The 24,630-nt window shown below is 36.1% G+C and overlaps 1 protein-coding gene across 5 annotated transcripts in view; it reads left to right on the top strand.

Moving 5' to 3' along the window:
- TAOK3 (TAO kinase 3) overlaps nucleotides 1–24,630 on the top strand; it is a 178,686-nt gene that overhangs the window by 75,402 nt on the left and 78,654 nt on the right. For 4 of the 5 annotated variants that reach the window (XM_049865543.1, XM_049865545.1, XM_049865544.1 and 1 more), the window contains 4 exons: nucleotides 9,890–9,988; nucleotides 15,772–15,981; nucleotides 22,867–22,938; nucleotides 23,330–23,431. In XM_049865543.1, the coding sequence (XP_049721500.1) occupies nucleotides 15,862–15,981; nucleotides 22,867–22,938; nucleotides 23,330–23,431 (294 nt within the window). In that variant the 5' untranslated portion in view covers nucleotides 9,890–9,988; nucleotides 15,772–15,861. The remainder of the gene's footprint in view (nucleotides 1–9,889; nucleotides 9,989–15,771; nucleotides 15,982–22,866; nucleotides 22,939–23,329; nucleotides 23,432–24,630) is intronic. The other variant, XM_049865548.1, reaches the window with a different exon arrangement.

The raw sequence follows: 24,630 nt of genomic DNA, 5'->3' as shown, positions 1-24,630 counted from the left end.
ACATATCAATATTTATTTGTCTGTCTCCACTAGAATATAAGTTCTTCAAGAGCAGGGAAGATCCAAGAATCTTGTTTAGTTTTGGACACATAGTGAGCACTTATATATTCTCTGAGTGAAAGAATATATCAAAAGAATAGAGCTATTAAAAATAATTTAAGAAAATATTAGAATCTGAGAATCTTTTCTTTTAACTTGAATAGTAATCAAGTTTGAGAAGCCCTGTCTTAAAGAGTAAATTATCATTGTGTGTTGGATTTATTTAAAGTTTTCCTATGCTAACACAACATATATGATTGAGTTATAGTGCAAAATGGAGACTTTAAAGGCCCAGTCAGATCTGTTAGAATGATTTAGAATATGTATGGATATATCAGCATCATTTTTGTACTGGTCTTAATTTTAAGATCCATGCAAAATTTTTTTTTAAATGGATGTATATTGATTTCCAGTTGTTAGCCTCATATCACAGTATCAGACAGAGCACAGATATTCAATGTTAAATTTAAGATATCCAAAGGATATCTTTCTCATCTGTATCCCAAACTAAACATTTTTTTTAAAGGAGGAAGAAAATAACACTCTTAAGGAAATCAAAATAATTGATATTTTTACTCTTTAGCGTACATAAAGTCTCAAAGAGTGACAAGAAGAGCCGTCTTCACATAATTTAATGTCAGTTGACTCAGGAGTAATCTAAAGGTTGTCATTATTATGCTAATCAATAAACCCCAGCCCCTTCTGCATTATTTGCTAAGTAGAAATTAAATGATCTTTAAGATTGCTCTCCAACTCTCACATGCCGTGATATATGATCATAACGGGCTGTATGATCACTGCAACATAAAAAGCAACTGAGATGTAGTTTCATTTTCAAAGTGAAAGTGCCACAAAAGCAGTTTTCTTACCTCAGAGTATTAGCAGCAGACAGGAGCAGCAACTAATTAACACAGCTTTCTGTTTCTTCCTTTGGAAATAGTTCTCTTCCAGCTAGTTGGGAGACTGTGTGGTGACGATAGAAAAGAAACAACCAAACAGCAACAAACACTGGACAGGGAGTCAGGTGAAGTGACTCTAGTCATGACTATGTGACTTCAACATAGTTCCATGGTTACACTTCAAGTTTCATTTCTGTAAAATGGAGGCTTACCTGCTGTCTTCCCTCTGAAGCTGAGGTAATAAGTGGAATAACGTAAGTTTACAGAGGCCAATTTACTGTGAAGCTTAAGTTTCAGGGCCCCTTACTTGCACCGGCGCCTTCTAAGGCCTTGTACTTATTTTTGTGTGTGATTTTTGTTTTCTTTTTCTTGAAGAGACCCCCAAATTTGTTTATGTTGTGGTCCCCGTAAGAACTAAATCCAACACTGTATGTAAGTGTTACAAAGTTCTTGAGAGAAATAATGACACAGAAATCCAATCTTACATTAAATTAAAATTTTCTTGACTGCAAAAAAATAGCAGTTTAGAAAAGTTTTTGGTTTTTTGAAGTCTGACTTGTGCAGCATGGGTAGCGCTACTCCATTACCCAAAAGTTAAGATGTGACACTTAACTTTTCTCATATTTGGTTAAAAATAAATAAATAAAAGAAGATGGAGAAGGAGTTGAATGGGTGATCTTTAAAGTTCATTCTAGTATGAGACATTATTGCTCTTAATCTCTTAATACTGAAATATTGTGAGTTTTTCAAATGAGTTGACTTCACATTTACTGTTGAATAAGTTTGATTACAACACTGAAAGACAATTTAAGATTTTCCTTGGGTTAGCTTTCTTGAAAGTTTCTGGGAAAAGAGAAATTTGCAGAATATTTTATTTATACTTTGTACCATGTGTTCTTTATTATATTAAGTTAGAATGTCTGTGAAAAATAATTTACCGCTTACCATTGTTGGGAGATTTCCATTTCTTAGAATAAAGAGTGGATAAAATTATTTCATTGCACATCTCTTACGAAATATACTCAGAGCTAGCTGGATTGTTCAGTTGGCCCAAGGGCCCAAGACCTGAATTACTACATTCTTGGCACAGTTCTAAGCTCTGACTAAAAATGTAATACCTGAGGTTGCAGGAGGTCAAGGAAGAGGGAAAATAACTTTATGCATATTATTTTGTCTTAGTCAATTCTTAAAACACTATCCTTTTGGAAGTAAAAATGCTCTTGTTCATTTTAGGGAAAGGATCAATTTTAATTTATCATTTTTAGTTGTAAGAATGGAATGAAAAAGGGAAGTTTACCCAGCAAATTACGTTCCCCTTTAACAATTTTTATACAAATTGTTTCATGCCATTGGCTATAATTTTTATTATGTGTCAGCAATCTCATTATTTTCATTCTGTTTATTCCGTTTCCATTGATCTAGCTTCCCTTCCCCTCCTTGCTGTCTCATCTTTGCTTTTGGGCAACTGTTGACCATTTGGTCTCATTTAGTTAATTTTTTAAGGGAGCACATTACTCACAGGTGATTTATTTTATAAGCCAATCTATTATTTGGCTGAAAGCTGACCTGCAGAAATAGCTTCAATTGCAAGTTCAGAGGGTGTCTTATCTTAGCGTAGTAGTCTCGGGGTTTCCTGTAGTCTCTGTCTGTCGTTCCAGTAGGTCTGGCCTTTTTTAGGAACTTGAGTTTTCTTCTACATTTTTCTCCCATTCTATCCGGGACCTTCTACTGTGTCGCTCGTCAGAGGGTTGGCAGTGGTATCCAAATACCATTTAGTTCTTCTGGTCTCAAGGTTTGAAGAGGTTGTGGTTCGTGTGGGCTCTTAGTTCCATGGACTAGTTTCTTCTTTGAGCCTTTGGTTTCCTTCGTTCTCTTTTGCTCCATATGAATAGAGACTAATAGTTGTATCTTAGATGGCCACTTGCAAGCTTTTAAGACCCCAGACGCCACTTACCAGATGTGGATATAGAACATTATCTTTGTGAACTATTATGCCAGTTGACTAAGTTGTCCCCAAGACTATGGTCCCAAGCCTTTTGACTCAGTAAACCAATCCCATGAGTTGTATGGATATGTCTAGGAAGCTCCGTAACTGTGCCCCTTATGTGATTTGTTACATATGTGGATATGTTTGCAGCACACACAAACATGTGTATACATGTGCCTACAGATATACCTATACGTGCACGTGCATTTACTCGCATATGCCTTCCTATACATATATATGCACCCGTATCTACCTAGGTAACCACACACACATTTTTGTTTGTTTTTACTGTTATTGCAAAATTGTGTATGGTATAGCATTTTCCAAAATTGTCCCTTCCTCTCGTATACTTCTTAGTGTTTTTATTTACCTTGGTCAAGTTGTGCTGACTTTACCCATATTTTGGATTGCCTTCCCCATCACCAAAAGGAACAAGTGCCTACCACCTAGAAAGTGATTCCCCCTCCCTCCCCCTCCTGCTCCTGGTAACCAACAAAGAACTTTGCTTTCTGTGTGTGTATCTATTCTTGACTTTTAATAATAGTAGAACCATACAATGTTTGTATTTTTGTAATTGACTTATTTCATTCAGCATAATATACTCCAGATTAATCCATGTTATATAATGTTTCACGGACTGCTCGTTATTCTTTATAGTTGTGTAGTATTCCACTGTATGTATGTATGTACCACCGTTTGTTCATCCTTTCATCCATTGCTGGCACTTAGGTTGTGTCTGTCATTTTGCTATTGTGAATTATGCTGCAACGAAATGTACGTGTGCATATGTCTATTCATGTCACTCCTCTTATTTCTCTAGGATATATACCTAGGAGTGGGATTGCTGGATCATGAGGTATTCTACTTCTAGCTTTTTAAGAAAGCTTCATGCTGTTTTTCATAGTGGTTGTACCATTTTACAATCCTGTCAGCAATGTATAAGAGTTCTAGTCCCCCACAACCTCGCTAGTATTTTTGTTTTCTGTTTCCTTTTTATATTTTTATTGTGCTTTAAGTGAAAGTTTACAAATCAAGCCAGTCTCTTATATAAAACCTTATATACACCTTGCTGTATACTCCTGGAAACCCTGGTGGCGTAGTGGTTAAGTGCTACAGCTGCTAACCAAAGGGTCGGCAGTTCGAATCTGCCAGGCGCTCCTTGGAAACTCTATGGGGCAGTTCTACTCTGTCCTATAGGGTCACTATGAGTCGGAATCAAATCGACGGCACTGGGTTTGGTTTTTCAGTTTGGTATACTCCTAGTTGCTCTCCCCTTAAGGAGACAGCACATTCCTACTCTCCACCCTGTATTTCCATGTCCATTCAGCCAGCTTCTATCTCCCTCAGCCTCCACATCTCCCCTCCAGACAGGAGCTGTACACATAGTCTCGTGTGTCTACTTGAACCAAGAAGCCCACTCCTCACCAGTATCATTTTCTGTCTTATACTCCAGTCCAATCCCTGTCTGAAGAGTTGGCTTCGGGAATAGTTCCTGTCTTGGGCTAACAGAAGGTCTGGGGACCATGACCTCTCGGGTCCTTCTAGTCTCAGTGAGACCATTAAGTCTGGTCTTTTTACGAGAATTGGGGTCTGCATCCCACTGCTCTCCTGCTCCTTCAGGGATTCTCTGTTGTGCTCCCTGTCATGACAGTCATTGGTTGTAGCCAGGCACCAACTAGTTCTTCTGGTCTCAGTCTGATGTAGTCTCTGATTTATGTGGCCCATTCTGACTGTTGGGCTCATATTTTCCTTGTGTCTTTGGTGTTCTTCATTCTCCTTTGTTCCATGTGGGTTGAGACCAGTTGTTGCATCTTAGATGGCCCTTTCACTAGCGTTTAAGACCCTCCAGATGCCACTCTCCAAAATGGGTTGAAGAATGTTTTCTTAATAGTTTTTATTATGCCAATTGACCTAGATGTCCCCTTGAAACCAGGTCCCCAAACTCCTACCCCTGCTACATTGGCCTTCGAAGCATTTGGTTTATTCAGGAAACTTCTTTGCTTTTGGTTTAGTCCAGTTGTGCTGACCTTTCCTATATCGCGTGTTGTCCTTCCCTTCACCTAAATTAATTCTTGTCTACGCTAATTACTGAATCCCCCTCTCTGTCCTTCCCTCCCTCCCGCCTCTCGTAACCATCAAAGAATGTTTTCTTCTCTGTTTAAACTATTTCTCGAGTTCTTATAATAGTGGTCTCATACAATATTTGTCCTTTTGCAACTGACTAATTTCGCTCAGCATGATGCCTTCTAGATTCCTCCTTGTTATGAAATGTTTCACAAATTCACTGTTGTTCTTTATGGATGCATAGTATTCCATTGTGTGAATATACCATAATTTATGTATCCATTCATCTATTGATGGGCACCTTGGTTGCTTCCATCTTTTTGCTATTGTAAACAGTGCTGTTCATTGAACATGGGTGTGCATATATCTGTTCATGTAAAGGCTCTTACTTCTCTAGGATATATTCCAAGGAGTGGGATTGCTGGATCATATGGTAGTTCTATTTCTAGCTTTTTAAGGAAGTGCCAAATTGATTTCCAAAGTGGTTGTACCATTGTACATTCCCACTAGCAGTGTAGAAGTGTTCCAGTCTTTCCACAACCTCTCCAACGTTGATTATTTTGTGTTTTTTGGATTAATGCCAGCCTTGTTGGAGTGAGATGGAATCTCATTGTAGTTTTGATTTGCATTTCTCTAATGGCTAATGAGCATTTCCTCATGTATGTGTTAGCCACCTGAATGTCTTCTTCAGTGAAGTGCCTGTTCATATCCTTTGCCCATTTTTTAATTGGGTTATTTGGTTTTTTTTTTGTTGAGTTTTTGCAGTATCATGTAGATTTTAGAGATCAGGTGCTGATTGGAAATGTCATAGCTAAAAACTTTTTCCCAATCTGTAAGTAGTCTTTTTACTCTTTTGGTGAAGTCTTTGGATGAGCATAGGTTGTTTTCTGTTTTTTTGATCATTGCCGTTTTTGTAGGGGTGAGATGGTATCTCATTGTAGTTTTGATTTGCAACTCTGTAGTGGCTAATGATCACAAGCATTTTTTCATGTATTTCTTGACCACTTGAATGTCCTTTTTGGTGAAGTGTCTGTTCCTGTCTTTTTGTTCATTTTTTGATTGGATTGTTTGTCTTTTTATCGTTGAGTTGTTGAAGTTTTCTATATAGTTCAGAGATTAGACCCTTATCAGCTATATTGTTGCCAAGGATTTTTTCCCAGTCTGTAGATTCTCTTTTTATCTCTTGGCAAAGTCTTTTGATAAGCATAAGTATTTAATTTCTAGGAGGTCTCAATTATCTGATTTATCTTCTATCATTTATGCATTTTTAGTTTTGTTTGATAGACTATTTTTGCCAAAAATTAGGTCCTCTAGTTTTGACCTTATGTTATCTTCCAAGAACTATATAGTTTTAGCTTTAACATTTAGGTCTTTGACTCATTTTGAGTTAGTTTCTGTGCATGGTGTGAGTTACAGATCCTGACTCATTTTTCTGCCTATGGATATCCAGTGTTGCCAGCACCATTTTTTAAAGAGACTGTTTCTTCCCTATTGAATGGACTTTGACCCTTTGTCGAAAATCAACTGCCCGTAGATGAATGGATTTACTTCTGGGTTCTCAATTCTATTCTGTTGGTCTCTATGTCTGTCATTGAACCAATACCAAGTTGTTTTGATTACTGTAGGTTTATAGTAAGTTTTGAGATCAGTAAGTGTGAGGCCTCCTACCGTGTTCTTCTTCAATATTGCTTTAGCTATTTGGGGCCTCCTTCCTTTCCCTATAAAGCTGGAGATTCGTTTTTCCATTTTATTAAAATATGTTGGGGTTTGTATTGGGATTGTGTTTTATCTATAGATTGCTTTTGGTAGTATTGACATTTTCACAATGTTAAGTCTTTGAATCTATGAGCACAGGATGTTTTTCCATTAATGTAGATCTCTGCTAGTTTTCTTGCAGTAGTGTTTTATAATTTTTCTTATATAAGTCTTTTTCATTCCTGGTTAGCTTTATTCCTAGGTATTTTATGCTTTCAGGGGTTATTCTAAATGGTATTGATTTCCTTTTCAGAGTCTTCCTTGTTAGTATAGAGGAACCCAAGTGATTTTTGTGTGTTGCTCTTGTACCTTGCTACTTTGCTGAAGCCTTCTATTAGTTACAATAACTTTCTTGTGGCGTCTCTGAGTTTTTTCTATGTATAGGATCATGTCATTCACGAATAAGGATAGTTTTACTTCTAGAGAAGACTTTACCAGACTTGTGTGGGATATAAAGACGTCATGGGCATATAACGATTTATCAAATCATGGATTTAGATATGTATTCTACTCTGAAGATACACCTGTCATCTGCTTAGAGAACTAATATATGTGTATTTTAAAATGTAGCAAAGGGAGAACGTGGTAGGTTTTGTAGAAGAGATAGTGTTTAACTAGACCATGAGAGTAATCGAAGTTTGGACATTCCAGGCAGAAGGAACAACATAAACAAAGACAAAAGTGTGAAAATGTAAGCATACAGTAATTCAGTTTTTCCTGATTATCAAGTTTAAGAATTTATGGTACCAGTAGTGGTTTGAGGTTGACTTTGAATGTTAGTTAGGTAAAGCTACGGTTTCTACTGTAGGCAGTGGGGAAACATTGAAGGATTTTGGTTGAACAGAGGTGTGATATTACCTAAACTGTGCTTCAAGACAATGAATCTGGTAATAGAGCTTTTAAGATGGATTCTAGAAAAGATAGACTAGAGGATGAAAGAGCAGAAGCAAGAAAGGAAGAGAGATAATGAATGCCAGCATACATGAGAAGGGAAAAACAGGTAAGAAATATTTGAAGCCGAACTGGGGGTTAATTGAATGTACGGGACAAGGGAAAAGGAAGAGTCAGAGTTAATGTGGGCTGCATGTAAGCCATTTAAGTGGAAAAGCCAAATAGATATTTGCAAATATGGGACTGGAGTTTAGAATAAAGATCAGGACTGACTAGCGACATAGTGATACTTGAAAACACTAAATGGATAGAAATTGTTGAGATAGCAGCTTGCAATCACACAGAGAACTTAGGGCAAATCCTTGGGGAACACATTCATTTAGGAATCAGAGAGAAGAACAGTAGCTATAGGAGGAATAATTTGGAAAATCAGAAAATGACAGTTTCATGGAATACAAGAGACCTTTATGAAGAAAGAAGATGAGTGATAAGATGGAATAAGAACATCCTGTGGGTTTAATGGATGGACTTCAAGAGTATAGTTTTCATCCTCAATAATGTATAGTATTCAGGCAGCAAAAAAAAAGATACAACTGAGAAGATTTAATTCCAAGAAGTTTTAGAGTTTTTTTAAAGAACACTTACAGGTTTGTGCAACCAAAGATGGAGAGAATATGCATTTTAACAAAGTTATGTAAGATAATGGATACATATTTAGAGAGAAAATAATTACTGAGCGTGCATGTCTGTAGCATGAGAAAACTGTTTTCTAGGAGTGAACATCTTCTGCATTTGAAATTAATCAGGACATGAGGATGTTAGTAAATGCCTAATTTAAAACTGCTTTCTTGGAAATTTAGCAACTAGTGATCATATAACACCATAAGGAATATTTTAGGTCACTGAAGCTACAGTGCTGCTAGAGGAGCAGGGTAGGCATGTAGACATTGGCAGTTGATTGGTTGATAGTTGGTTTAGATAAAATGTGATGCTGAATTCAGCAGGCTTTGTTGATATGTGCCCTTGAGTCAGTTCTGACTGACGGCAACCTTATAGGACAGAATAGCACTGCCCCATAGGGTTTCCAAGGAGCAGCTAGCTGGTGGATTCGAACTGCCAACCTTTTGGTTAGCAGCCAAGCTCTCAACCACTGTGCCACCAGCAGGCTTTAGCTACCAATCAATCTAAAGAGCTCCACAACCATAGAATCAGAGGGAATAATAAAAAATAATGAAAAGGATCAGTTTATAAATTGAAGTATGAGAGAACACTAGGACATCCTCAGCAGGGACAATGTGAAAATCAAAGTTAACACCTTTTTTCTAGTTGTTTTGTTCATTTTTTTCCTGGAAGGCCTTCATCCCCCAAGCCTAGTCAAGCATCTGATATGTGTACATGTTATGAGTTTTAAATTGTTACAGCCTCAAGGAAAGCACCCTTTATTTTAAAATAACAAAAGGTTGAATACAACCTTGGTTTCCAGTTACGGGGAAACAGTTGTGACTGAATTATGGCCCTTCCATAACATAGCCATTGAGCAGTCATTAAAATGATCTTTCTGAACACTTTTTGATGACATGGCAAATGCTTACAATGTAGTGTTAGGTAAAAGATGGACTACGGAATTATATGTACAATGATCTTATCTGGATAACAAATATGAGCATGAATAAATAAATATGTACACGGGAAAAATGTGTGTGAAATTGTTAATGGAGTTCATCTTGGGTGGAAATATGGATTTTTGTTTGTTTTTATAATGTGATAGTATATATTTCCTACATTTTCTTCATTGGACATGTACTCCTTTAATTAGAAATAGTCATTACCCCTCAAATGCCTGAGACTCGTCATAGAAATGCCTAGAAAAGGGGAGGTAGATGAGTCAGTGTAAATCATGCCTATTGGGAAAGCAATTCAAAATATAAATTTTACTGACAGAGAGTCAGTAGCATTACCACTTGCTGTCAGATTAGGCCTGTTGACTGGTTGCCTCTGTTGAGTTTCCCTGGACTCAAACCAACCAGTGAAAGCCTCGACAGAGATTCTGAAATCCAATGACGCATTTGTTTCTCTGGTACTACTTATAAAAGAGTAGCCCATGTCTTTAGTGTGAAAATCTTATTGTACAAATGAAGATAAAAATTTAACTTTGTTATATTTCTATTTGTAAATATTTTCAAACTACCATATTAGCAATTATTACTTCTTTCATTTTGCCCCTATAAACATCCATTTTATTCTTTTTCCATAGGTGCACCAGAAATACGAAAGAGTGAAGTTGTAAAAGAGAAAAAGTTGCTGCTAAAATGAATCTGAGCAATATAGTATATTCTGTGTCATGTACAAAAAGGTATTGTTCACAATCCATGAATTAGCTTTCTCCTATAAAACAGGAACACATTTATTTTCTAGTTTTCCTATAACGGATTTTTATTATATCGGGTGGATAAGAAAATAAAAGGGAAGGTAAAAAATAGTAAAAATTGGGATAAAATATTCCTTTATAAAAATTCTGAGCTTCTAATTATTTGCTTATAGATTTTAGTTATGCTTAGTTATAGTTTACAGTTAAAAAGAATGACTTAGTTAAAAGAAATGAGCTTGCTTACAGTTTCTTGATTCCTGTTATCAAATTATTTTCTGGGAAAATTATATTTTGCCATTTTTATTGTACTTTATAATTTAGACTTTGAAATTACATAGACGTTTTGGCGTAACTTTTTTCTTGATTACAGAAGTGATACAGGTTTGCAGAAAATTTAGAAAATACAGAGAAGCAAAAAAAAGGAAATAAAAAAAAATACCTGAAATCCCAGGACCTATTTCAGATAAAATAGAAGCCTCCAAGAAAAATCCCAGACTTACAGATGAACGGAGCCGTGTTGCCTGTCTTCAGTGTCTGTTGCCTCCTGTGCTGTATCTTTTGCTAAAAAAAAAAAAAAAGATTAAAAACTGACTAGTGTAAATTCCTGGAAGAGTGTTATAGAGTCAAAGAGTATACCTATTCCGTTTTTCTGGCAGCGTATAAAAATGACCATTTCCTTATGCTCGCTCCAAAAAGTATATATCTTTTTCTTCTATTACTTTTCCAATTCAGTGGATGAAAAGAGGTATCTTATTATTTTAGTTTTTACTTCTTTAATAGCGAAGTTACGTATGTTTCATATCATTGTTGGCCACTGGTATTTCTTTTTTGAGTTTCCTATTTATGTCCTTTGTCATTTGAATGTTCAGGTGGATGGATATGCATGTATGTGCCCCCTGTCTGAGTCAAGAATAACTTTAACTGGCACATATTTTGCAATAATTTTTCAATTTTATTTTCCTTTCAATTTTGTTTATTGTGTCTTTTAATTATAACATTATTGATGTATAATTAACATACAATAATCTGAACATTTTTAAAAAGCTCAGTATGCCTTAACATGTTTATATGTCTGTGAAACCATCACCATGATGAAGATAATAACCATTTTGATCACTCCTAAAAGCTTTCTCATGCGCCTTTTTAATCCCTCCATCGCACCTTTCCTCACTCTCACCCTGTCCCCAGGCAGCCACTGATATGCTTTCTGTCACTTCAGATTAGTTTTTATTTTCTAGAACCTAATATAAATGAAATCATAAAGTATGTACTCTTTTGTCTGGCATCTTTCATTCGGCATAATTATTTTGAGATTCACCCATGTTGTAGCATGAAATCAGTTCATCTTATTGCTGAGTTGCATTCCACTGTATGCACATACCACGGATTGTTAATCCATTCATCTGTTGATAGACATTTGGATTGTTTCCAACTTGGGCCATTAAAAATAAAACTGCTGTGAACATTTGTGTACAGGGCTTTGTTTGGCATATACTTTCTTGTTTCTTGGGTGAATGGTTAGGAGTGGAATGGCTGAATCATATGGTAGGTGGTATATGTTTAACTTTTTAAGATACTACCAAACTTTTCCAAAGTGGTTATTACCATTTACATTCCCACCTGCAGTGTATGAAAGATCTGGTTCCTCTACATCTTTGCCATAACTTGGTATGATCAATCTTTATAATCTTAGCTATTAAGTGTGTAGTAGCATCTCGTAGTTTTACATCTCCCTAGTGAATATAAGGTCGCTATGAGTTGGAATCGACTCAAAGGCAACAAGTTTGGGGTTTTTTTGTTTTTTTTGTTTTTTTTGAGTGAATAATGATATTGAGCATCTTTTCATTTGTTTATTTTCCATCCATGTATCTTCCTTGTTGAAGTATCTATTTAAATCTTTTGCCCATTTTTAAAATTGGGGTTTTTATTATTAAGTTTTGAGGGTTCTTTATGTCTTCTGAATACAAGTCCATTATGAGATACATGTTTTACAAAGCGATCTGAGGTTTGCCTTTTCATTCTCTTAACAATGTCTTTCAAAAAGCAGACATTTAAAAATTTTGATGAAGTCTAATTATTGATTTTTTCATTTATAGATTGTGCTTTTGTTTTTGTCTAAAAATTGTTGCCCAAACCACAATTACAAGGATTTTCCTCTAGAAGCTTTATAATTGTATGTTTTACTTTTACTTTATGCTTACTTCTATGACTGATTTGGAGTTAATTTTTATATATGGCATCAGCATGAATTGGAGATCTTTTGTCTTGTATTTGGAAATCCAGTTGTTCCACCACCATTTGTGGAAGACTATTCTTTCTTCATCAAATTGCCTTTGCACTTTTATCAAAACTCACTTGTCCATAAATATGTGGGCAAATATGTGGGCTTGTTTCTGGATTTTCTGCTCTGTTGCTTTGATCTACTTGTTTATCTTTACGTTGTTATCATACTGCCTTGAAACTATATCTTTATAATAAGTCTTGAAGTTAGACTATGTTAACCCTCCAATTTTTCAAAGTTGTTTCAGTTATTTTGCATTTTTATGAATTTTAGAATCAGTTTCTCAAGTTCATCTTTACACCATTTATCTTTACAGCATTATACTGCCTTGAAGCTATACAGCTTTATAATAAGTCTTGAAATTATACTATGTTAACACTCCAATTTTTCAAAGTTGTTTTGGTTATTTTGCATTTTTATGACTTTTAGAATCAGTTTCTCAAGTTCCATTTGTTTTTAATTTTATTTTGTTGTTGTTGAGAATATACACGGCAAACCATACACCAATTCAACAGTTTCTACATGTACCATTTAGTAACAATGATTACATTCTTTGAGTTGTGCAACCATTCTCACCTTCCTTTTCTGAGTTGTTCCTCTGCCTTTAACATAAATTCACTGTGCCCTAAGGTTCCTATCTAATATTTCAAGTTGCTGTTGCCAGCTTGGAAACCCTGGTGGCGTAGTGGTAAAGTGCTACGGCTGCTAACCAAAGGGCCGGCAGTTCAAATCTGCCAGGCACTCCTTGGAAACCCTATGGGGCAGTTCTACTCTGTCCTATAGGGTCGCTGTGAGTCAGAATCGACTCAATGGCACTGAGTTTTTTGGTTTGGTTGCCTGTTTGATTACACTAAATTTTTAAAAGATATTTTTATTCGATATTGACTGCTGGTCTGAATGAGTTTTGTTTGCTTTACTTTTAGCATTTTACTGATGTCATTTCATTGTTTCCTGGCTTTCACTGTTTTTGATGCGAAATCAGCTGTCATTCTTCTTCGTTCTCTGAATGTGTCTTTTTTTCTTTGTCTCCTTTTAGGGATTTTCTATCTTTGGTTCACAGAAGTTGAATTATGATATACTTCCATGTGTTTTTCTTTGAACTTATCCTCTTTGGGGTCTGCCGAGCTTTCTGGGTTGACGTACTTTCATCAATTTGTAAATTTCTTAGACATTATCTTCAATTTCCAATTGGCAAGAAGACTCAGTGTTGAGTTTTCTGACCCATAAAAACAGTATGTCTGTTCACGATCTTTTATTTCTCTCACTGTTGCTTTGTAGCTTTCAGTGCAAATCTTGCGTATCTTTTGTTAGACTTATCCCTAAGAATTTCATATATTTGATGCTATTTTAAAATATTTTTAAAATTTGATTTTCCAAGTGTTCATATGTAGAAGTATAATTTATTTTTATATATTGACCTTGTAGTCTATAACTTTGCTAAACTCACTTATTAGTTCTAGTAGCTTTTTACAGATTTCATTAGAATTTTCTACATAGATGATTGTTGTCTGTCAGTAAAAGTAGTCTTACTTCTTCCTTTCTTAATGCTTTTTATTTCTTTTTTCTTGCCTTATCACACTGTCTAGAACATCAACACAATTTTGAAAAGAAGTGTAGAGAGCATTCATCCTTTCCTTGTTTCTGATCTTAGGAGGAAAGCATTTTATCTTTCACAGATAGCGTACAAGCATGTCAAAATGATGTTCTTTTATCGATAGAAACTTTGAATTCAGAATGTTTTGTATAGCTGCAGAATAACTTGCCATTTTAAGTGGACATTTAGCAAAGCCTCCAAATTATTGCATTTTTTTCCAGCGGTTGATAAAGAGTTATTTAAATACCTATACTACTGTATGTTTAATTAATATTAGTTAAGAGCATGGACTTTATAGTTAGACATATCTGGGTTTGAGTTTCAGTTCTGACAAATGCTGGATTTCTGACTCCGAGGAAGCAGTTTTACTTCTCAAAGTCTTTGTTTCCTCTATAAAATTAGGATAATAAAGTCTCTACCTGATGAAGCTGTTGTGGGGATTAAAGGAGACAATCTGTGTAAGGTTTTTAGTGTTGTCTGACACATAAAACCCACCCAGTACCAGTGCCGTCGAGTCGATTCCGACTCATAGCGACCCTATAGGACAGAGTAGAACTGCCCCATAGAGTTTCCAAGGAGCGCCTGGCAGATTCGAACTGCTGAACTTTTGGTTAGCAGCCGTAGCACTTAACCACTACGCCACCAGGGTTTCCGTCTGACACATAAAAAAAATAGTGCTTAATTAATTAATGTTAGTTGTTATTATTTATCTCATTATTAGTTAGACCAGAAGTGCTTTTCTTGATAACAACCTTTTTGAGATATAACTTACATACCACACAATTCATCCCTTTAAAGTATATAATTCAGTGGTTTTTAGCATATTCACAGAGCTGTGCAACCATTGCCACAATCGATTTTGGAACCTTTTCATCCCCCCACAAAGAAATCCCATATCCTTTATACCCATTTGATATACCCAAACCCTTTTTCGTCTCAGTGAATTTACTTATTCTGGACATTCATTATGAATGGGATCTTACAATATGTGACCTTTTCTGGCCAGCTTCTTTCACTTACCATAATACTTTCAAGTTTCATTCATGTCATAGCATATATCAGTAATTTGTTCCTTTTTTATGGCTGAATAATATTACATTATATGGATTTGCCACGTATCAGTTCATCAGTTGATGGACATATGGATTGTTTCTCTTCTGACTTTATGATAATGCTGCTATGAATATTCGTGTACAAGTTTTGGTGGACATATGTTTTCATTTCTCTTGGGTATATACCTAGGAGTGGAATTACGGGGCTAGGTGGTAATTCTATGTCTAACTTTTTGAGGAACTGTTTTCCAGAATAGCTGCAGCATTTTACATACTCACCAGCAGCGTTCAAGCGTTCCAGTTTTTCCACATCCTCACCAACACTTATTATCTCATTTTTTTTTTTTATTTTAGCCATCCTAATGGATGTGAAATGGCATCTCATTGTGGTTTTAGTCTGCATTTTCCCGTGATTAATGATGTTGAGCATCATTTCATGTGTTCTTCCATGGAAAACTGTCTATTCAGATCTTTTACCTATTTTTTTTATTTGAGGTTACTTGTCTTTTTACAAGCCCTGGTGGCAAAGTGGTTAAAGCACTCTGCTGCTAACCAAAAGGTCAGCGATTTGAACCCACCAGCCGCTCTGTGGGAGAAAGATGTGGCAGTCTGCTTCTGCAAAGATTTACAGCCTCAGAAACCCTATGGGGCAGTTCTACTCTGTCCTGTAGGGATGCCATGAGTCGGAATTGAATCAGCAGCAGTAGGTTTGGTTTTTCGTTTGTCTTTTTATTATTGAGTTTCAAGACAAAGATGCTTTTTTAATATTAATTTTTATTTGTATCACCCTGAAACAAAATATGTTAGAAATAAGTTAACGGCAAACCTCATTTCTCTGCAGGTGCTGAGGATTTACCAAAAGAATATATGTCAGTGAGAGATAAAGCTGACTGGGGTAGCAAAAAGTAAAGTGCTCGCGATACTCGTCATCATGCCTAAAGGGGTGCCAAAGGACCCAGAGATTGCTGAACTGTTCCACAAAGATGATCCTGAAGAGCTTTTTATTGGCTTGCATGAAATTGGACATGGAAGTTTTGGAGCAGTTTATTTTGTAAGTAATTAAAAAGAATCATTTAGATAAATCAGATTAAGAAATTTAGAATGCTATACATTCTGGCTATCACTGGTAAAATGTACTTGGTTTTAATATTTGTTCTACAAATTGAGGGATATCTACAGTAGGGGCAAAGTGGCATTGCTGAAAAGCTGGCCCCAGGATTCTAGGCGTTATCCAAATCAAAACCCAAACCTTTTGCTGTTGAGTCAATTCCGACTCATAGCAACCCTATATGACAGGGTAGAAAACTGCACCATAGGGTGTCCAAGGAGCTGCTAGGAGATTCGAACTGTCGACCTTTTTAGTAGCAGCCGCAGCTCTTAACCACTGCACCACCAGGACTCCAAGTCAGTGATATATAAATCAGCTGAGTCTGCTGTCCAGGTCCTATAAAACAGTGATAAGTTTGAAGTTGAGCCCCAGGCATTTCTATAATATGCCAAGCTTTTTCATGCCTCAGGGCCTTATATATTGTCCCTTCACCTAGAAAACTTTGCACATTGCATCCTCATCCCTTTCTAACTCTTGTTTATCCTACAGGTCTCAGCTTAAGAGTTACTTTCCTGTTGAACCCTCCAACACTTTCTTTTTTTTATGATGTCACCACACCCTGTGCTTATACTTTATTGCATTTGTCACAGTTGTAATTAAATAACTATGTATGAGTATTTTTGATTCATTTGTGTTCCTCCCACTAAATAATAAGCTCCGTAAGAACAGGGATTGTGTCCATTTTGTTCATTGCTGTATCCCCAGCAACTAGTATAATGCCTGCCATATAGTAAAACTCAATAAATGTTGCATGGATGGATGGAGGAATGGATGGATGGAGGGAAAGACAGGTACTCAGACAGATGGACTGACAAAGATTTGTAGTGCAGAGACATCAAGTCAATATTTTAACTTAAGGAGTACAAGACTTTGCCCCCTAGAATCAGCTTAAATTCCAAGGATTTGACTGTCTTCTTATGAGAAGAATGAGAAACAACTGAAATGTTAACACAGCTTATTCACTTGAACTTCTTCACATAAACTGTAGTTCTGTAATTTAATCTAGATAGCCTTAGAAGTTTGTTTCACCCAAGTAAGAAACATTTCCTTAAAAGTATTAGTCTATTAAAGCAAGTAATATGTTAAGTATTAATTATTACCTATTTCTTCTCCAAGTCTGTTATCAAATCTTGTTTAAGATATATATGTGTGTGTGTGTGTGTGCATGTGCATGTACGTGTGTGTATCTCAAACAAGATTATGTAAAAGATATATGTACATGTAAACCAACATTTGACTGTTGCTTTAACTTTTTTTTTTTTTAACTTGGTCCTTCATGTTCTGCCATCTAGGTAGTTCTTATTAGTTTTCCTTCCAAACCAGGTTTTAAGTATTGCATCTTTAGCTCATCCCTTTTGTTTCTAATCACATTTTCAGCCTGAGTTTTCCGTGAACCCTCCCTCATCATTTGGCATCTGTGCTCAGCACTACCACGACTGCTCCGCCCTCAGCCCCGTTTAATACTCGGCTGCCATTCAGATTCATTTTATCATTAACTGATCTTCCAGGGCTGAAAACTGATTTTCTAGTTAACATTCTTATGTTAGTCTTTGGGCTCCGAGTAGTGCTTAAGGCCCAATCAAAATACAGTCTTTGTTATTCACAGAGACACTTTAAAAAAAAAAAAAAGCATTTTAAATGGTAAATATACACACAGAAATGTATATAGTACGCGCACATATTTTTAATCCGTAGTTTAAAGAATAATTAAAAATCAAATCCCTGTATAACCAGCATGCAGATCAAGAAATAAAATATACCAGTACCCCAGAAGCCTCTCTTATATCCTCCTCAGTCATGATCTTTTTCCTCCCCTTAGGACTATTCACTAAGCTGATTTTCATGCTGATTATTTTCTTGCTTTTCTTTGTACATAGCCCACTTACTTCTGGACCCCTAAACAATGTAGTTGGTTTTGACTAGTTTTGAACTTCCAAAAATGGAAACATTCTGTATATATTTGTTGTGATCTTTTTATTTTGCGCAGAGATACATTATTCAGTCATCTTTTTTTACTTTTCTTATATTACTTTTTAGCTAATTCTTCCTCTCAGAATCTCTCTTGGCTAGTCAGAGGATGGTTCCAATCTCTATTTGACTCTTCTGTTTTAAAAAGCAGCCAGGGCCTTCTCAAAGTTCCAGGGTTTTAGTATGAGTACAATAAACCAACCATGTTTTAAAACTTACTACCAGGACATTTGTACTAGGGGCAAAGTGAGATGTATCTCATAGTCGGCTACAGAAGACCTGATGATTTATTTGCTTTTTGGCCTAAGTCCTGCCTCCTTATCTTTGCAGCTTTAAGGTAGACGCTAAATATGTATTATTTGTAGAAATTATAAAGATACCTAGGTGGCTTTGATATTGAAATATAATCATTAACTAGGTACTGCCCATATACAAAAGTGAATCGTATAGGCCCATACCAAACCCATTGCCATCAAGTCGGTTCTGACTTATAGCTACCCTATAGGACACACTAGAACTGCCCCATAGGGTTTCCAAGGAGCTGCTGGTGGATTCGAACTGCTGACCTTTTGGTTAGCTGCGAAGCTCTTAACCACTGTACCACTAAGGCTCCTTATAAACCCATAGCCCTGAAATAACAGATGAAAGGAAATTTACTGACACATTAGTATAAAACTTATAAAAATGCTTTAACCTATTATTTATAGTGGTCACATAAAGATGGATTTTCTCACTGGCCACAGTAATATTTACATGTGTAGTTCCTCCCTCATTATTACTAGATTCTTCCTCTTATTATTTGTACCACTATAAGCAAGACGATTCTAACATCTCTTAGTTGGACAACTGCAATAACCCCCTAACTGATCTCTGTGCATCTGCTCTGGTTTCTCTCCAGTCTTCTTCACACCGTGGTGGGCTTGGGAGAAAAAACAAACCTGTAAATCTGATCTCCCTTTTGTTATAAGCCTTCAGAGACTCTCCGTTGTTCTCAGGCTAAAAATCAAAATCTGTGATGTGGCCAGCCTACAAGCCCCTTCGTGATATGGTCACTGAACTGCATTCTCTCACTCTCACTGCTCTAGCTATAATTGCTTTCGTTTGATTGTCTACCATCTTAACTCCTGTTTATCCTTTAGCTCTCAGTTTAAGCCTCATTTCTTCAGAGAAGCCTTTTCTGACTTCCCTAACCATTTTTGATTCTCGAGGTAACGCATGCCCTTCTTTATCCTTCATGTCTCAGTTGTGATTTTACATTCGTTTGTTGTGGTTTTAGTTTTATTACTATCTGTTGTATTAGGGGAAATACAGGTACTGGACATACAGTTCCATCCCCAGCACTTAATCCAACATCTGACAAATTGTGAACACTCAGTGAGTATTTGTTGAATGAATGAATGGAGGAGTGAATTATGAAGAATTCTGTTATGGAAACTGTGGTACTGCCAATTAGTACTCTTCATGGGTCATAGTCATGTCAGCAAGCCAGAAAGACTAGAGTCTAACAACCAGTGTTTTTACACCTAAACATTGTAATTCTACTGTAGCCTCTTTGTAGTTTACAGCTAGTACCTAGAATGATGCCAGGAAATATACTTAAAGTGAATTGTAAGCTGCCACACCTTTTGTAGAATCAATCAGCTGAAAGTATACATTATGTTGAGAGAAGACAGAAATTATTAATTTGATGAAATACCTCTGTGTATTTGGATTTACGTAAGTAGTTCAGAAATTAGCAGCAATAAGAAGTGAGATAGTAAGGAACTATATAAAGGGAAATAAAAAGAGATTAATCTTACTTTCTGCTAACTGTTCAGCACAGAGGCCACAAGCCACAATTAACTAGTTAAATTTAAGTTAATTAAAATTAAATAAAATTTAAATCACCAACTTCATATGGAAGGGAAAGAGGCCCAAGTTAAGTAAAGCATTACGGAAAAAGAAGAACAAAGTGGAAGGCCTCACTCTACCTGATTTTAGAGCCTATTATACTGCCACAGTAGTCAAAACAGCCTGGTATTGGTACAACAACAGATACATAGACCAATGGAACAGAATTAAGAATCCAGACATAAATCCATTCACATATGAGCAGATGATTTTTGACAAAGACCCAAAGTCAGTTAAATGGGGAAAAGATAGTCTCTTTAACAAATGGTCCTGGCGTAACTGGATATTAATCTGCAAAAAAATGAAACAAGACCCATACCTCACACCGTGCACAAAAACTAACTCAAAATGGATCAAAGACCTAAATATAAAATCTAAATAAAATGATAAAGATCGTGGAAGAAAAAATAAGGACAATGCTAGGAGCCCTAATACATGGCATAAACATTATACAAAACATTACTAACAATGCAGAAGAGAAACTTGATAATTGGGCATTCCTTAAAATCAAGCACCTATGCTCATCCAAAGACTTCAGCAAAAGAGTAAAAGGATTACCTACAGACTGGGAAGAAAGTTTTTAGCTATGACATTTCCAGTCAGTGTCTGATCTCTAAAATCTACATGATACTGCAAAAACTCAACTACAAAAAGACAACCCAATTAAAAATGGGCAAAGGATATGAACAGGCGCTTCACTAAAGAAGACATTCAGGCTGCTAACAGACATGTGAGGAAACGCTCACGATCATTAGCCATTACAGAAATACAAATCGAAAGTACAATGAGATTCCCTCTCACTCCAACAAGGCTGGAATTCATCCAAAAAACACAAAATAATCAATGTTGGAGAGTTTATGGAGAGACTGGAACACTTGTACACTGCTGGTGGGAATGTAAAATGGTACAACCACTTTGGAAATCAATTTGGCACTTCCTTAAAAAGCTAGAGATAGAACTACCATACAATCCAGCAATCCCACTCCTTGGAATATATCCTAGAGAAATAAGAGCCTTTACACGAACAGATATATGCACACCCATGTTCATTGCTGCATTGTTTACAATAGCAAAAAGATGGAAGCAACCAAGGTGCCCATCAACAGATGAATGGATAAATAAATTGTAATATATTCACATAGTGGAATACTACACTAAAGAACAATGATGAATCCCTGAAACATTTCATAACATGGAGGAACCTGGAAGGCATTATGCTGAGTGAAATTAGTCAGTTGCAAAAGGACAAATATTGTATGAAACCACTATTATAAGAACTCAAAAAATAATTTAAAGAGACAAGAAAATATTCTTTAATGGTTACAAGAGTGGGGCGGGAGGGAGGGAGAGGGGTTTTCACTAATTAGATAGTAGATAAGAACTATTTTAGGTGAAGGGAAAGAGAACACACAATACAGGAGAGGTCAGTACAACTGGACCAAACCAAAAGCAAAGAAGTTTCCTGAATAAACTGAACACCTTGAAGGCCAGCGTAGCAGGGGCGGGGGTTTGGGGACCATGGTTTCAGGGGACTTCTAAGTCAGTTGGCATGATAAGACCTATTAAGAAAACATTCTGCATCTGACTTTGGAGAGTGGTGTCCGGGGTCTTAAATGCTAGCAAGTGGCCATCTAAGATGCATCAATTGGTCTCAACCCACGTGGAACAAAGGAGAATGAAGAACACCAAAGACACAAGGTAATTATGAGCCCAGGAGACTGAAAGGGCCAATAAACCAGAGACTACATCAACCTGAGACCAGAAGAACTAGATGGTGCCTGGCTAGAACTGATGACTGCTCTGACAGGGAACACAACAGGGAACCCTTGAGGGAGCACAGGAGCAGTGGGATGCAGATCCCAAATTCTTGTAAAAAGACCAGACTTAATGGTCTGACTGAGACTAGAAGGACCCTGGTGGTCATGGTCCTCAGACCTTCTATTAGCCCAAGACAGAAACCATTCCCAAAGCCAACTCTTCAGACAGGGATTGGACCAGACTGGGATAGAAAATGATACTGATCAAGAGTGAGCTCCTTGGATCAAGTAGACACATGAGACTATGTGGGCAGCCCCTGTTTGGAGAAGAGATGAGAAGGCAGAGGGGGACAGAAGCTTGCCGAATGGACATGAAAATAGAGTGGAGGGAAGGAGTATGCTGTCTCAGGGGGAGAGCAACTAGGAGTATATAGCAAGGTGTGTATAAGTTTTTGTACGAGAGACTGACTTGGTTTGTAAACATTCACTTAAAGCACAATAAAATTTTTTTTAATTAAATAAAATTTATAATTCATTCCTTCAGTTACACTAGCCCATTTCACATGCTATCATATTGGACAGTGCAGATATAGAACATTTCCATCATCACAGAAAGCAATGCTCTAGAGATCATCATTGATACATACTCTGGTGTAAATTCTCCCAGAGTTTTTTTCTACACATATAATCACATTATTACTATTTTATAGAAACAAAACTAAACAGCTTGTTTTTTTGATTATATGTTTGATATCTTTTTATATTACTACATGTACATATACATTACTTTATTCTTTCAATACTTATTTCATTATCTGATGCCATGCCATATTTATTTAACTGGTTCTCTGTTGCCATTGATGGACTTTCTACATGGTGAAGCCAGTATGGATATTTTGGAAATGTCACTTTTTTTGTTTGATAGAATATATTTTCTTAAACCCTAATCCTTTTTTATACTATAATCTTTGCATGTGTATAAAAGGGTAAAGAGAAGCTTTGCCTTAAAGTTGGGTGGTAGTGTCTATCTAGCCTATCAAAAGTTGGAGTGTTTTGGAACTGTGATAATGAAGTATGAGAATATTATTTTTCCTTACGTGTTTTCTTTTCCTCTTTTTCATTGTTGTTGAGAATATTATTTTTTAAAAAGTCTCTTCAAATATTTATGGCTAAAATATTAATTTTTTATTTTTCTTCTCTCCTATTCACGCAGGCCACAAATGCTCACACCAACGAGGTGGTGGCAGTTAAGAAAATGTCCTATAGTGGGAAGCAGGCACATGAGGTAAGACAGTTGTGTATGTAAACGGACATAAGCAAGCTAGTATGAAATTGACAGTAGAAACATAGTTCTTTAAACACTACTTTATCATAGTGCTTTTTTTTTTTCCTTCTTATAGATCATATAATAAACATCCCTAATATTCTAGCTCAGTCAACTATTTTGCAGGATAGGACACGAGTTAGTGTAATGGCTTTACTATAATACATTTGCTAATAGATTTACGTTGCATACTCAAACTAAAGAAATAACACAGTTTAAACAGTTTCTTCATTTATTAAACATTTACTTTATGTCCACTTAAGATAATAAAAAGAGTATTGCATGTATGTATACTCGATAAAGTAATATTTTCAGTTTAAAAATTAAAACATCTCTTCGCTGATTTCCATAGAAATGGCAAGATATTCTCAAGGAAGTCAAGTTTTTACGACATTTGAGGCATCCCAATACCATAGAATACAAAGGTTGTTACTTGAAAGAGCATACTGCTTGGGTAAGTAAGAGGACCTCTAGTACCTTTTTTTTTCCTCCCCCAATTAAAATTTTTTTTTCTTTTCTGTTATTCATTTGATCTGTAAAAAATTGTTAGTCCCATTGCTGTTCCATTTGACTTTCATTATCAGTATTTTACATTTATTGATATCTCAGAATGTGCCATATGGTTTATGTTCCAAATATGATATCCAGTTAAATACGATATCTAGCCTTTGGGTAATTCCATTCTACAAACTTTCAACAAAGAAATAGTGAAAAGATAACATCATTTTATGATTTGTTTGTCAAAGTAAAAGACAGAGCCTTTTATTGCCATCCTAGAGTTTTTATGTGTGATATTTCTTATCCCCCACTCCAGTTCCCTAAAAATTCTGAATTGTGCTTGACATTACCATCACTCATTTTTGCCAAACAGGGTCTAGCATATGATTCAAATGACACAACCTTTTGTTCTACTTTTAGTGTATTTGTCTATGATTGTGTGTCTGTTTTTAGGTTGGTGTATTAGGCACCATTTAGAGTATGACAGTGTTGTGCTTTGTACTTTATCAGATTGCACATTCCAACTTACAGTGCAACTTCACTATCATTTATTGAGTGCTCACCATGTACTAGGTCCTTTCCTGTTTATGATTTCCAGTTAGGGAATGGAATTTCTGTTCCCAGGTAGACTATATCAAACAGTATACTTAAACGTAAACATTTCGGTTCAAGCAATGCTTAAGATATACGGAGCCTCTTTTCTAAGCAAGCAGATTCATCAAAGGAACATCTCATTATCTGGAAATCGGGTCTCGGGCAATCTAAGATGTCTTAAAGAAGTCAACAAAGAGATAATGGGCAGGCAGAATAAATATTAGATTTACAAAATCCAAGTGCTATATCTCATGTGTTTCAAGTCTTCAAAAAAACCCTCCAAGCACTCATTTGAAGCCTGTTTACTCTTAGATTACATAGAGTACTAATAAGCTTGGTTAACTGGTTTCTGTCTACAGCTGATTTGATAGGCTATTTAAAAGGAGCTCATAGGAACTGAGCTGCTGGAGACATGCATACAAACAGCCACAAGAATTATTTGGCCATAAGAAAGCAGTCAGGGAAGTTAGAAAGCAGACCCAGTAATTTAAAGGCAGAGCAACTAGAGCTGTTTAGTGTCAGGAGCAACCAACCAGCCATAGATCAGGTGCCCTTGTGAAT

This window comes from Elephas maximus, chromosome 22 (assembly GCF_024166365.1).
Source record: "Elephas maximus indicus isolate mEleMax1 chromosome 22, mEleMax1 primary haplotype, whole genome shotgun sequence".
NCBI lineage: Eukaryota > Metazoa > Chordata > Mammalia > Proboscidea > Elephantidae > Elephas > Elephas maximus.
This window is presented reverse-complemented; position numbering and strand designations above follow the sequence as displayed.